Source organism: Pseudomyrmex gracilis, unplaced genomic scaffold (genome assembly GCF_002006095.1).
Source record: "Pseudomyrmex gracilis isolate BER0280 unplaced genomic scaffold, ASM200609v1 scaffold_0, whole genome shotgun sequence".
In the NCBI taxonomy this organism is placed as follows: Eukaryota; Metazoa; Arthropoda; class Insecta; order Hymenoptera; family Formicidae; genus Pseudomyrmex; species Pseudomyrmex gracilis.
The window spans coordinates 3,004,552-3,018,190 of NW_018020584.1; the positions used below are offsets into that span (position 1 = coordinate 3,004,552).

Below are 13,639 nucleotides of genomic sequence, written 5' to 3' on the forward strand. Positions count from 1 at the left end.
TCATATAACTACGGGTCTTTTTTTCTTACGGCGGATGATGATGATGATGATGATGAAGTGCAACATATAAAAATAGCATTATTTTCTTTCATTGCTTTCATTACAGTTTGCTCAACTGTGTGCTATATGAAGTAATCTATTTTTTTATTTATTTCTCTTTCTCTCTCTCTCTCTCTCTCTCTCTCTCTCTCTCTCTTTCTCTCTTGAAATGGATACACACACTTGATCTTCGTCAAACGCTCTTTACGCGACGCGTTTGCACGGAAATCAATCGGATAACATCGAGGTATAGTTCCGGGTCGCGCATAGAAGGAAAGGAGGGAAGGAATAAAAGTATAAGCTATCGCGGTCGAAGCGATTGAAATTATAAATAAGTTTCACGTTTTGACGCCGGCGCGACCCGGAAGTTACGTCGAGAGGGAACGCTTCACATATTATTCATAAATCAATTCTCGTTTCTTCGCTAAGCCCTTCCCTGAAAAATCATCGTCGATATACATATAGTATACATATACATATAGTATACATATATATAAAAAAAAGAATCTTACGATCACACGAAAAATGTAGAAGACTTAGGCAGAGATGCGGCAACGAAAGTCTTTTTCGAGGCACATGTATGGAAAGTGCTAATTCACTGTTCATGTATATATGTGTATATGTGTGTAACAATCAAAAAATTTTCCTTTGCGTGCTATTTAAAACCAAAACGAGAAGTGTAGCAAAAATGATCTCCACACAAACTCTCATTTCTCTCTTTACACTTTTCAGAGATCGAAAACAATCACGTGGTTGCAATTTTCTCTTTGAACATTTTCGCGGAATACATCTCGCGCAGTGTTTTTGTTGAAATACTTCAATTGGGATTTGAAAAATTGATCAAAGTAATTGTGATACTATAAAATAAATTAAAATGCGTCTCGTAAATATTTTTTGTTTTTTTTTATTATTAGAATTGAATCAGATAGTAATCGTTATAATTTAAATTGTTTTATCTACTGAATAAACTTTTTCTCTTATCTCTCGTTTTCAATGATCTTACTATTTATTACCGTTGTTTATTTCATTGTTTATTTTACGAGGTGTTACACACCTCGTGTGTTTTTAGTGTCACAATTACTCTGCTTGACCTTATGTACCGATATACTAAATAGAATATAGGTGCACTGATGCATATGATAATGTGTCCTTTTACATTTAAGAAACATGACTGGTTTGGAGTCGCTCTTAGCATTTTCTTTTGCAACGATGCAACGTTCGGTCGCACAAAGATTACCTTGTTTCTCGTCCCGACCTTGTACAAAATGAGAAACATACACCACATTACGCGGAAGCGAGATACGATGTAATTTCCAATATATCGACGCATCGATAATTATGCGCGAGAGATAAAGGAGCATAAAAAAAAAATAGCACGCTGCAATATATACGAGGTATGAGTTAAGAAAAAAAAAATACGCTACAAGAACGTAAAGAAATATCAGAGCACTACAAGAGCTTTATGTGTGGTATATAAACGTTATGGCAAATATTTAATATAAAATATAATAACACATCAGAGCGATATGTATATGTACATGTTACACATTCTATAGAAAACATAAAATAAACGGCATTAATATTTGCGTATAACGATATAAGTACAGATATAAATGAACTATAAATAATATAATATAAAATTATCATTACAATCGTTTTGGGCACAAAACTCTATGTGCGATCCAACATAAAAAATATACATTATCGTAAATATATATATATATATATTGCATACATAATATATTGCTCAAGCTGTAAAATTATATTCCTAAAAGAAACTTGCGTTTAACGCACAAGTGTTAAGATATTACATTTCCAAAATGTGATTGATGAAACAAATTCTACTTTTCGCGATGCACGCAGTTTGAAGAGAAATAATAAATTGAATAATACATTTGAAAAATATAACATGAGAGTATATATAGAAAAGCGTTCCATCAATCTCATTCGGAGATACAACACGTCTGAGAGAGTGTAATATGTACGTAACGACGTAATATATTATTAAAAATAATTAAAGCACTCACGGTGTGAACGTGCACACAAATTATGCGATCACGTACAATTGCGTAACTGAAATAATACACATTTATGTAACATAAAATAAATCTCTTTGGCTTTTTGTTTTTTGCATGATTGAAGATAAATGCGCTCCGCAAATGTATATTCGTCATGATTGTGTGTATCAGAAATTGCGTATCACGATTTGCTTCTCGATTAATATAATTCCTTTTGCGAAGTTAAAAGTTTTTTTTTTTGTTTTTTTGTTTTTGACTTTTCGCGCAGAAAAAGTCGGGATTGCAAGTTAGATTGCACGTTACTCATCACAAAACGTATTTTATTTCAAACACGCGAACGCTTTTTTCAAGCGTTGTATTAAATTTTTATTAGAAGTTTATTTGAAATTAAGTGAAAGATATTGGAAAAATTCCGCTTTCTGTTCGCGCGCTTTCGAAAAAAAAAGAGAGCTTGATTGTGTTAAAAAATCCCTGTGTGTAACAGGATTTCTTTATAAGTTACGTATTTACATCGTTGCAAACGTCGTGCTTTCGTCCTCACTCGTGTGTAAAAACGGATCGATCAAATAGAACTCTTTTGTCACGGTGAAATGATGTAACTAGATGAGTTGGGGATGGGTGGGTGGATGGGTGAGTGGGTGATATCTCTACCGACGCTACTACTGTGCGAGAGAACATTGAAAATCGAAAGTAATAGGTCATAACACTCTTTTGTACTTACACTCTTACGATAATATCGATAATGCGTGTGTGGGATAAAAGTGCGATTATACGCGGCCTCGATCGGATTCTCGATGCCTCGCTACGGTAAAAACGAATGAAAAAACATGACGTTACAGCTAGCTATTATTGGGATGAAGAATTATTGGCACACTGTCATATCGAAATAGATTGACCACTTTGCGTTGTAATAAAGTTTTCTCAGACTCACTCACGCACTTTTACGGGGAGTTTTTGCAACATCGTTCTGTGAAACACTCGCGGAATGGAGATCCCGCCCCGAAGTCCTACCCCCGCCTATACACGGTAATTACGAGTTGTCATGGCAATTTTTATCTTAATGCTTACATTATTATTTACTGTACACATGCGATGTTGATATTAGCGTTTAAAGCCGGTGTAGTTTCGCTCGCGGCTCGTATCTCGATATTTTATCTCGCGGAAATTAAACTCACCGAAAATCCACCGGCTTCAATCTTCGCGTTCGCGAACGCGTATCGGAAACACGCTATTGCAAAAAGTCCTCTCTTCTCTGCCTTTCACACTGACGCGCGCTCTATGTGTCTCACTCGTTCTCTTAATTCTCTCGATCACTCAGGGTTTTTGTTTTGTTGGTTTTTTTTTCTTTTTTGTTTTCTTTTAACGGAAGATCTTGTGCGTGAACATCTGCGTGTAATCTCTCTGTCTTGGCGTCTCTCTTTATATGCCTGATCATTTGCGTTTTTTTTTTCTTTTTTTTTTTTTTTTAATGCTACAGGTACATGCGAGGAATTCGGAATTCAATCTTAATTTAATCGATAGCGGTAAAACTGCAATCGAGGTTCTCTGCGATATACGAACGAGTAATGGACGCGATATGTTACATATGTTCGGGCGTGTTGCGACTGACGTACTTTTAATTGAATGCACGTCATTTCAAAAATGAAATTTATTTTCGCGTTAAACGTGGAAATCTCGCGATTTGATTTAAAGATTTTCGGCGGAAAATTCGGTATTCCAGAACGTTTAAGTTACGATTATCCCTAGCACGCGCATTTACATTTCGGATCGAATCGTGTTTTTACAAATTTGTGCGATATTTATATATATCATTGCGCGTTTTCCGACGCGGTAAACGTGGTCGAGACCGGACCAGGTCAACTCTAAGTTCGATATAAAAAACAAGAACAAGGTGACTAATTGTAACTTTTACTATCGACATGTATCTTTTCCTCTCTTTCATTCTCTCTCTCTCTCTCTCTCTCTCTCTCTCTCTCTCTCTCTCTATCATGTAATTCGGAGAGTAAAAACAGTCAAATCGCAAGTTAGTTAATTAATTATTAGCTACATCAGTTCAGAAAGTGTACAGTAGTTTGCGGAATTCTTTTGATTCAGAAGAATGATCGCGACACATTTCTAATAAAAAGATCTTTTACGTTAAGATAATGAAAAGAGTTATGAGTTATCACACGAATATATGTTTCTCTTTGTTTGCGACGAAATTCTGTCTTGTTTAAAATTATTGATTGCCATCGGTAACTCTCTCTCTCTCTCTTTCTCTCTCTCGATATCGTATTATTATTCTACAAGAAATATATCATTACGATATAAGCGTTGAATAAGTAGATAGATATGTTTCACGATTTAAGTTATTAACGTAGTGCGAATGTGTTTGCGGTGTCTGTTTGAAGTACAAAGATTCTTTTGCACACACGAGTATTCATCTAATTGTTCGATTTGCGCAGTTTTACGTTAAATGTTGTTTGTCGCGAGAAACTCTCGGTGTTTTTCATTGGTTCAATTTCTCCCGATGCGATTTGTGACTCGGTCATTTAATCTATTTGTCAAAAGCCTTCGCACAAAGAGTAATGCCGAATGAAACGAGAGTAACAAAGATATGCATCCTGAGTCGTCCCGAGTAACGAGAGAGTTGTCAGTTTCTAATGTATTATAAAATGCAATCAGTTGCGCGTGATCAAACGCGTGATCAAACTCGGAGAGAGAGTTGATTCGCTTTGAAAAATGATCAGAACATTCCGTACACACGGAAGGAAGATACGTACGTAACACAGACTTTTTGCATATCCGGCATATACAGGATGTTTCAGATCACCCGTACATCCCATTTAAAAACGAGAGGAGTGGTTATTTTAAAAAATGTTTCAGACAAAAGTTGTTGGTAATAATGCATTACTTGATCACTAACAACTTTTGTCTGAAACATTTTTTAAAATAATCACTTCCCTCGTTTTTAAATCAGATGTACGGGTGATCTGAAACACCCTGTATATGTACGCTCTTAATTCTCCGCTTTTTCTTCCTCTTTATTTGTGTGACGGCGATTGTGTGAGAATATCGCGGAAGAAATTTAGATCGGTTTTGTATTCCGGAAAAAGAATCTTTTTTCTCTTGTCGCTTGAAAAAAAAAAAAAAAAAAAAAAAGCGTTTCTCTCGTAATAATTGAGCGATTATTCTGTAAATCGAGAAAAAAATTCCACGACTTTCAAAACGATCGGCTAAATTCGTCTCGTCGCGAAACACGTCCCGATGTCGAAAAAGCACGCGACGGCACGTTCGGATTGATTTCTTTCTTTTTTTTTTTTTCGCGTAGATAGACGCGCGTACGGTTTTCTACATACAGTTCTGAGAAAAAGCTTAACATCGAGAAAAATATGGGGGTATATATATATATTATATACATATATATCTCCTATGTGTCGTTCAGTCGAATTTGAAATAGATTTATTCATGTGTTAATATTCCGTTGCCACATAAATTACGCAGCTCGCGGTAGCACGTAAAGAGAACGCTCATTCTCTAAAAAGTCACTTTCCCTATTCACGAATTTTAGCCGACTCGGTCGAATTTAATGCTCGCGATTATACGAAGGGTAAGGGGAAGAAAATCGGATCCAGAAAGGCATATACTACTCGCTACACCACGTTCGGTTCAATGTAATTTTTTAATTAACCCTTTAACGCTCGTGCGTTTATACATTCAATTTGCATTTTAATTAATTTTATCTTCCTGCCGTTCTTTTACACATACACACATGCGCCCGCCCACATACTCCCACACACACGCACGCACGCACGCACGCACGCACGCACGCACGCTCGCACGCACGCACGCACAACACACACAACACACTCGGCACATAATTTCGGGACCTATATTAAAAATCTGTGAAAAAAAAATTTGCATGTACCACTCATTTCAATGCATACGTAATTGAAGTACTTGAGTTTTGCGTATAAAAAACTTTGACGTTAAAGGGTTAACAACGGTGACAGACAGGTACATAAACGATCTGGAACTCAATGTACTCGTTAATTGACAAGAATTGTGTAAATGCGAGAGTTATATTTCATCTATATGTACATATATCAAACGTAGAAAAGAGTTATAAATGACGATGTAAGAGAGAAAGTGTGAGATCAATAACGCGTACGTACATATATGCCGTTCTAGACCTTATTCCGATAAATTATTTACAGGCTCGCTTTTATTTCGACGCGGTTTTGCTGAAACATCACACGACAACGCGACTTCACGCGGGAACGAAAAGCGATCAAGTCGGCGGATAAACTTTGCGTAATAGTAGTATATATATATTAATAGGCCATAATTCCTAGTCGTAAAGTATGAAAAGTATCAACAAATTTGAAAAATTTCACGCTCACACCCCCATTAGGCAATTTATAATTTTTCTTTCGTTATGCGAGAACGGACAGCTCGCGCTAAAAAGGACTGTGTCACTTACATTGCCTAGGAATTTGACTTTATAACAACGCGATCGCGCCACGGCTACACCCATTTAAGAAGATTCCCGTTTTTCTTGACTAAAGGCGAAGAAATTGATACAATTCAATTAATAATTGACAGAGATAACCAATTAATACGTATAGGATGGTCCTTGCGGCAGAGAAGGCGTAAACTCCTAAGATTCAAACGACATAAACTTTTTCTAATTTTAACATCACCGCGGACCATCCAGTACATTGATTGTAGTTACTTCTCGCGTGTATATTTCTTTAATCTTCGTTCTTCGTTCTTCTTAATTCTTCTTCTTCTTTCTTTGTGTAATACAATAGAAATTGTGTGTGTGTGTGTGTGTGTATGTGTATAACTTCTCGCACCAAATGCATTCGCGATGAAGTAGTTTCTTCTGTGTGTATTCTTCTCGTTTGCTTTCTATCCGTATCTGTACATTCGGCATTCGAGAGTGTACCACTTTGCAAGCACGATACTTTTTTTTTTTGTTTTTTTTTTTTTGTTTTAACGTATGCATTATTCGCCATTCCACACGCGCACACGTGGGGGGGGGGGGGATAGAATTTTTTTGTGTGCGCGCCTGAACTGAAGATTACCGAAATCTTAAATAGTTAACAGTAACATCGGCGTGAACAGTGTATAGAATGATCGAATGATGCACGAGAAGCGAGACCTCGGATGGATGTGTATCGGTATATTTTGTATAGCGTCAACGTCGGCGATGATTCGTCCCGACGACGATGCGCTGACGCAAAATCTTCGCGAACGAATCTCACATCTGAATCGAAACATTCGTCACAAGGCGCTTCTCGTAGGAGCGAAGTATGCACATAGTGTGTGTGGTTCACAGTTACAAAACTAACTAAATCTTACGAGATACAGTGAGCAATAATTCCAGATATGTACAGAAGTTATATGTTACAGACGCGATATAATATAAAGATATCTATCTATCTTTCTCTATCTTTCTCTCTCTCTCTCTCTTTCTCTCTCTCTCACTCTCTCTCTCTCTTTCACTCTCTCTCTTTCTCTCCCTCTGTCTCCTGACAACGCGAATGTGCATTCGCGGCAGGAATACTTCAGCTTTTCAACGTGCGACGATCGGTAATATCGTTCGATAATAACTTCCTCCCGTTTGACGATAGTGTGTGCGAATCGTCGATGAGTTTTTTTTTTTCCGCGCGGATTAATTATAATCTCGCAGGACACCACGGCCCAGTCAGTAGCGTGCAGCCTTCGTTTTTTGAAATTGTCTTAATAATTGATAGGCTACCCTGTTTCGTTATCATTATGAATGGTATCCTCTACGTCCCCATCCTCTGTACATCACGATGTGTTTTTTTTTTTTTCAGAACACGTTTTTTTCCCGGTCGCACTAATAAATCGAGGATCGATCGCGTTGTGGCTCGTTGCCGAGGAAACTCGAACGGAAGATTCGAAGGCCGACGTCAATTTATCGTTTTGGAAATTTTCCGACATATATACTATATATAAATTTCGTATTCAAGTATTTTTTATTCAATATATTTTTACGTGCGAGTTTTAAATTAAATAATACTTAAATTTTTTAGACAATTCATACATCTACATTTAATAATCCTGCCAATGCGCGTTTTGATATTTATTAAAAATTAAATATTTAAAAACTAAAAATTTTATCCGTAAAATTTTTTCTAATTATTCTGATGTACTTTCAAGATGGCATGTTATTTATTCGGAGAAAACGAGTGATTAAAACTTTATGGCACGAAAAAAAAGTTGTATATAAAAAAAAACACACAAATTCGAGAAACTCTCTTACAAACTCTTTTCTCGAACCTCTCGTGCGTCTTTCCCGATCCTCAGTAACGAGCTACGGTGTATCGAAATAGAAAGAACACGTACGCTGAGAACAGGATAATAACTTAACGCGTTTACGAGCGAAAAATAAGCGGCGATTCAGTCGCGCGTTTTNCNCGTTTTTTTTTTTTTTTTTTTTAAAGAAACGCGCGACGAAATCGCAACGCCTGAGGACATGGCGCGCCGCACTTGATTTACGATATACTTTTTATATTATGTATAATAATATAATCATTTATACCAATAACTATTTACACACGAAGCCGTCCCGTCCCGGGAACGAGCTTATTTCAAATAGAATTCGCTTTCGCGTAGTGCCGTCCAACTATAGGCCCTATGCTCATATTGACAACAGGTGTATAATATATTTATATATATATATATATATATATATTTATATAATATACCTAATGATTTTTCGCTATCTATTTTACAAATAACGAGCAACCGCAAAACACACGGAGTCGTTTTCCTCGCGCGGACTCGCGCTAATGTTTTTACCCGTCCGCCGCACGTGGAACTTGAGGCCGGAGGAAACGCGAAATCACGAACTTATCGCAACTTCTCGTAATCGTCGCTACGCGATAAGTCACGTGACCGCCGCAACGTCGTCGTTATCCTTAAACGTGCGCCCTTAATCCGCGGATGCTGTACGAAGGAACATCCCTTACAAGCTAATCTCTCTTCCCTCTCTCTGTTTCTTATTTTTTTTTTTTTTTTTTTTCCTAACAAATACAAAAAGGCAGCGCGACACAGTAAACATCGAAGTGGCAGCCGAAGCGTTTCCGGCTATACAATAAATTTACGCTCGACATCCCTCGCGTTTATAGCTATAACGATATCTGACAACGCATGAAGCAAGCAAGATGTCGAAGCACATCTCGTATGTGGCATTACAATGAGAGAAACGCGGCCTCGGAGATAAAAATTTGTGTAAAGTTACTACGAAAGAAAAATTTTTTAAATTCTTTTCATTTTCACATCACATCATTTTTAATTCTCAAATACGACGATAAATTATTTTCAAAAGCTTGAGTAAACGCGGCCCGTTTGAGTAATATTAAAATCGTCGCGCGTTAAATAATTATCACTACAAGAACTACCGGTGGTGTATCCGTTACTTGTCTCGTCGTTGCATCCCCCTGCTAATGAGAGCGGTGTCAGTTAGAATTATATCAAGTTGTAAATGTCGAGCGTAAACTCGGCGTCTTGAGTGGCGTCTTTTACCCGAAATTCCCGGGAAAGCAGCATCTACGGTAAAGCTCTCAGCCTTAAAAGGATCTTCGGCGTTCCGCGAGAATAAATCGCGTTGTCGATCGCGCCGACGTGAATCCTTCCCCGGATGTGTGCGAATTCGGCTACCACCGTGACAGCAACAATTCGCGACGTGATTCGTTCGGATCGTTCGTCTCTCGTCGCATTATCCGCTCGAGCGAGTCTTATTAAACGCTTATTATATAGAAGATCTAAAGTACGTCAATAGAAGATTGTCGATACCGAGTGGTCTGTTTTCGCCACCGACCGAAGAGAGCACCTTCGATCCACGAACCCAACCAACATCGCTCCCTCTCCACCTCCCCTCTTTTCACGAATCTCCTTCGAGCACATTATACTTTCCCTCTTGCATAGCGCTCTTTTCTCCTCTTACCCTAAATCTAATGTTATTGACCCGAAAAAGAGAGTGCATTCGATCCCCTTCGATATCGGCGTCCTTTCCGCACCGGACGTCCCTTTCACGCGTCATCCTCACTGCCGCAACGAGAGATGGCGGTTCGATTTCGAATGCGGTCCGAGCGCAAAGCGTATCATTACCACTAACGAGATTCTCCGTGACTCACGCTGTCACGTCAATATACTTTCTTTTTTATTCGAACGATGAAGAGATAAAATCTTTCTTTTCACACGCTCACTTGTCAACAAAATCGAGTTAAACAACAGTGGAGGACGTCTTACGATCATTGCTCGATGAAGCTTCAGGCAGACTCCACGCGCCGAACGTTTCTTCCTCCCAATCACGGCTCTTGGGGGTATAATCCATTTCTTGATAAGTGGCCGCGGTCAATCCGTCCCGAACGTGTCCCGAAATTACCGGTCTCAGAATATCTACTGTGCTGCTATGTGCCGTTCCCCCGTAATCCCGTCTCTTCGTCAGCAACCTCGTCGTGACGTCCGGTCGGGAGTGTCTCAAAATTGAGTCCGATTCCCACGGGCTGCTCGAAGATCTGGACCAGATTCTGGACGCGTAGATCGAATCCTCGCGCCTATCTCGCAGATGATAATGATACCGCTGCCGAATCCTTTCGTCAATTCGTCTGCTGATCTCGTGCTGCAGATCCGCGTGACGTTGCCGCACGAGCTCCTGATGATCCTTGCTGGCTCTTCGCAGCCTTTGAAGCATCAGATCGATGTACTTAAGCGCTTCGCCATTCTCGAGTATTCGTTGTGCCCGATCCGTGACCTCGCCGTGATCGCCGTCGCTGCCCCGTGATCTTCGCCCGAGAAGTCGCTCGCATTCCCTGTAGCGTCGTTCCGTGTCGCGAGCGTAGCGAGTCTCGTCGTCGTAACAATATCGTTCCGATACGTCAGCGAGACGTCGCGAGTCGCCGCCGTAAGCGGTCGTCGATCCTGACGTCGCGCTCGAACGTACGGAACTGAGCGAATAGCGGGGCATCTCGAGGAGAACACGGCCGTGTTCGAGAGTGGTTTCAGTTAGGCCCGAATATCGACGGTTCTAATTCGGATAAATCCCCTGGCCTCATACGTGCGTCGCTAACGTACCCACCGCGGAAGTACGCTTCACCGTCGCCATGCCGCCGTTCGGACCTCCGGTGATGTAGTGCGCCGACAGCGGGGCCTGTGAAACAGAAACAAAAAACAAAAAAAAAAAAGAATGCGGGGCTTCTGAGTCGCGGCTGTCAGACTGCGAGTTTAATCCCCGAGCGCCGTTAAAATACTTCTACAAATATCACTTTGCTCCTACTTCGCCACATTTCCCTTGGAATTATAAGAAAATGTTTATTTTTCTTGGCATTAACTCACCGATATGTCTGAATGTTTAATTTAAGTATTTTCGTGCTTTTTAAAAGAAAGAAACTTAACGCTCTCTGCAGAATATGCGCGCGCGTACATGACTATTTGTATAGATTCGAGAGGAGATGGTACAGAATAACTGTTTGATTCTTTTTATCGTTGCTCGAGATGAAAATGTCCGGAGAAAAATGTCAAAGTAGGAATGAATTATTTGCAGATTCTTATAGTCTCTCATTTTTCGCGAGAATGAGAACGAAGAAATGAGAAAGAAAGAATGAGAAAAAAAAAAGAAAGAAAAGAGAAAGAGAAATATTAATTATAATAATATATAGCCTTTTTATATTCTCTTTCTTTTCTATCTCGTGATATAAATCTTGGCGCGCTTATTGGTTCGTACAGTCACATTTGAACGTTTATTAATTAATATTTCTCCGATATATATAATGTTACAATAATATGTACATAACATTCGCATTTAATTATATCAGTTCTTTAGAAATGTGAAATATAAATGTTTCAGTTAATATTTTCACCTGTATCCATTAAGCTATAAAGCTTGAAATAGCACAAGAATTGAATTATTCAATATGAAAAACACTAAGCGCGAGTAATATGCGAACGAAAAAATCGCACAAGCCGTATTTTTTCTCATTTTGGAAAATAAAAGAATTTGTGAAACTACGTAATGTAAATTTCATCCGTTATAGCGTTTTCTCTGCTGACATGAAGAGAAAAATCGGAAATATTTCATGTTGATAATTATGTAGCGCTCCCTTCCCTGTAATGTGCAAACCTGTTTTAGTGACAGTATGCACTATTATTTTGCTCAATAGTTCGCATACGGTTTATTATTCGTATTTTTTCATTCTTTCGTCCGAATTGTAATTGTGAACGTCTGGTTAAACGCAAATAAATAATAATACATATGAAAATAACATATCGAATGACATAAAAAGGTACAAAAGTGGATTTGAAAATATAAACCTTTCGGAATTTAATGAAGATTGAAAAAAATCAGAAAAAAGAACTCACACACAATTTAAGCTTTTATAATTTCAGAAACATAGAATCCATACTTCTAACTGGAGAATTCACGATATACTCATACATTTTTTAGTACTATGCATTTTTAGCTTTATTTTACTAATTCAGAGTATCAAGCAAAGTTTATTTATCGAACTAAATGAAATTTACTTCATTATCATTACATTTTTATACTTTCAATTTTTGTGGAGCATTAATTTTTTTTTTACATTTCGCGAAAGACAGCAAAACAATTCACGGAGCGGGAAATAGGTGCGACTGGATTTGGAATGGCCGTATATACGTGAAAAAGGATTAGCGTTGCGCAAAATAAAAAGTAGCGCGCGCGCAGTTGCAATGGCTATGCAATATTGACAGTTTGCACCCGACCTACTCCAAGTTGCACACGAAGCTCCGCAACACTCCGGCGTAACTACGTTTAGGAATTTGACATACATTCACCATTGTACCAACCTGCGGGCCAGCGCCGTTCAAGGTATTCAAGCTATTCATTCTCATTGCCTGCGTGTACGGCGGCGGTGCCGGCGTGACTCCCGGCACGGCTGTGTGCGGCGCGTGTCGGAGCTGCTCGGCCGCTGACATTCTATATTTGTTTGTAAGAAAGACACGCAGAGTTAGTGACGGGAAATCGGATTTTTTTTTCTTGCGTTGGAATTCAAATCAAAAAGAGAGAAAGAGAGAGAGAGAGAGAGAGAGGAAAGGAAGCAGTGAGAAATACAGAGATACAAATAGCGACTGTAGCGTATATCTGCAATGTGACCCACAATCGCGTTGTAACGTTTCGAGCGTACACCATGAATGTTTAACATTCTCGCTACGTGAACGTCCTCGTGTCATGAAATTGAAAGCGAACTACTTCAAAAGAGCGTATTTCAAAGTTTCGATTTCGCTACAGGTTCGTCTCGTTGCGAAACGACGTGTCTCCACGAATTTCCGTTACACCCTTCTCCGTTCCGCTCGACGAGAAGGTATATCGGACCAGAGAATTCTCGCGCATTGACAGTCGGTTACAGCTTCTGTTCTATAACTACGTTATAACCGCGAATCTGCCCGAGTCGAAATTTTGACTCTCTGATGAACCTCTCATTCTACTATATATAGGAGTTACGATAGTAAAGTAGGTTCAATTGCAAGGATAAAATTTGCTCCTACTTTCAACCTAAAAGTGTCACAAATTTCCATTTTCTCCAAGTTAG

General features: G+C 38.9%; 1 protein-coding gene across 1 annotated transcript in view; it reads right to left on the reverse strand.

Annotated features, from left to right (window-relative positions):
- Positions 1-9,073: 9,073 nt before the first annotated feature.
- The window catches only part of LOC109855445 (irregular chiasm C-roughest protein-like), a 142,198-nt gene continuing 137,632 nt past the window's right edge, over positions 9,074-13,639 (reverse strand). Inside the window, exons 13-15 of the mRNA XM_020429748.1 lie at positions 12,885-13,026; positions 11,131-11,223; positions 9,074-11,040 (exon numbers count right to left, since the gene is read on the reverse strand). Of these exons, the coding sequence (XP_020285337.1) occupies positions 10,297-11,040; positions 11,131-11,223; positions 12,885-13,026 (979 nt within the window). The 3' untranslated portion in view covers positions 9,074-10,296. The remainder of the gene's footprint in view (positions 11,041-11,130; positions 11,224-12,884; positions 13,027-13,639) is intronic.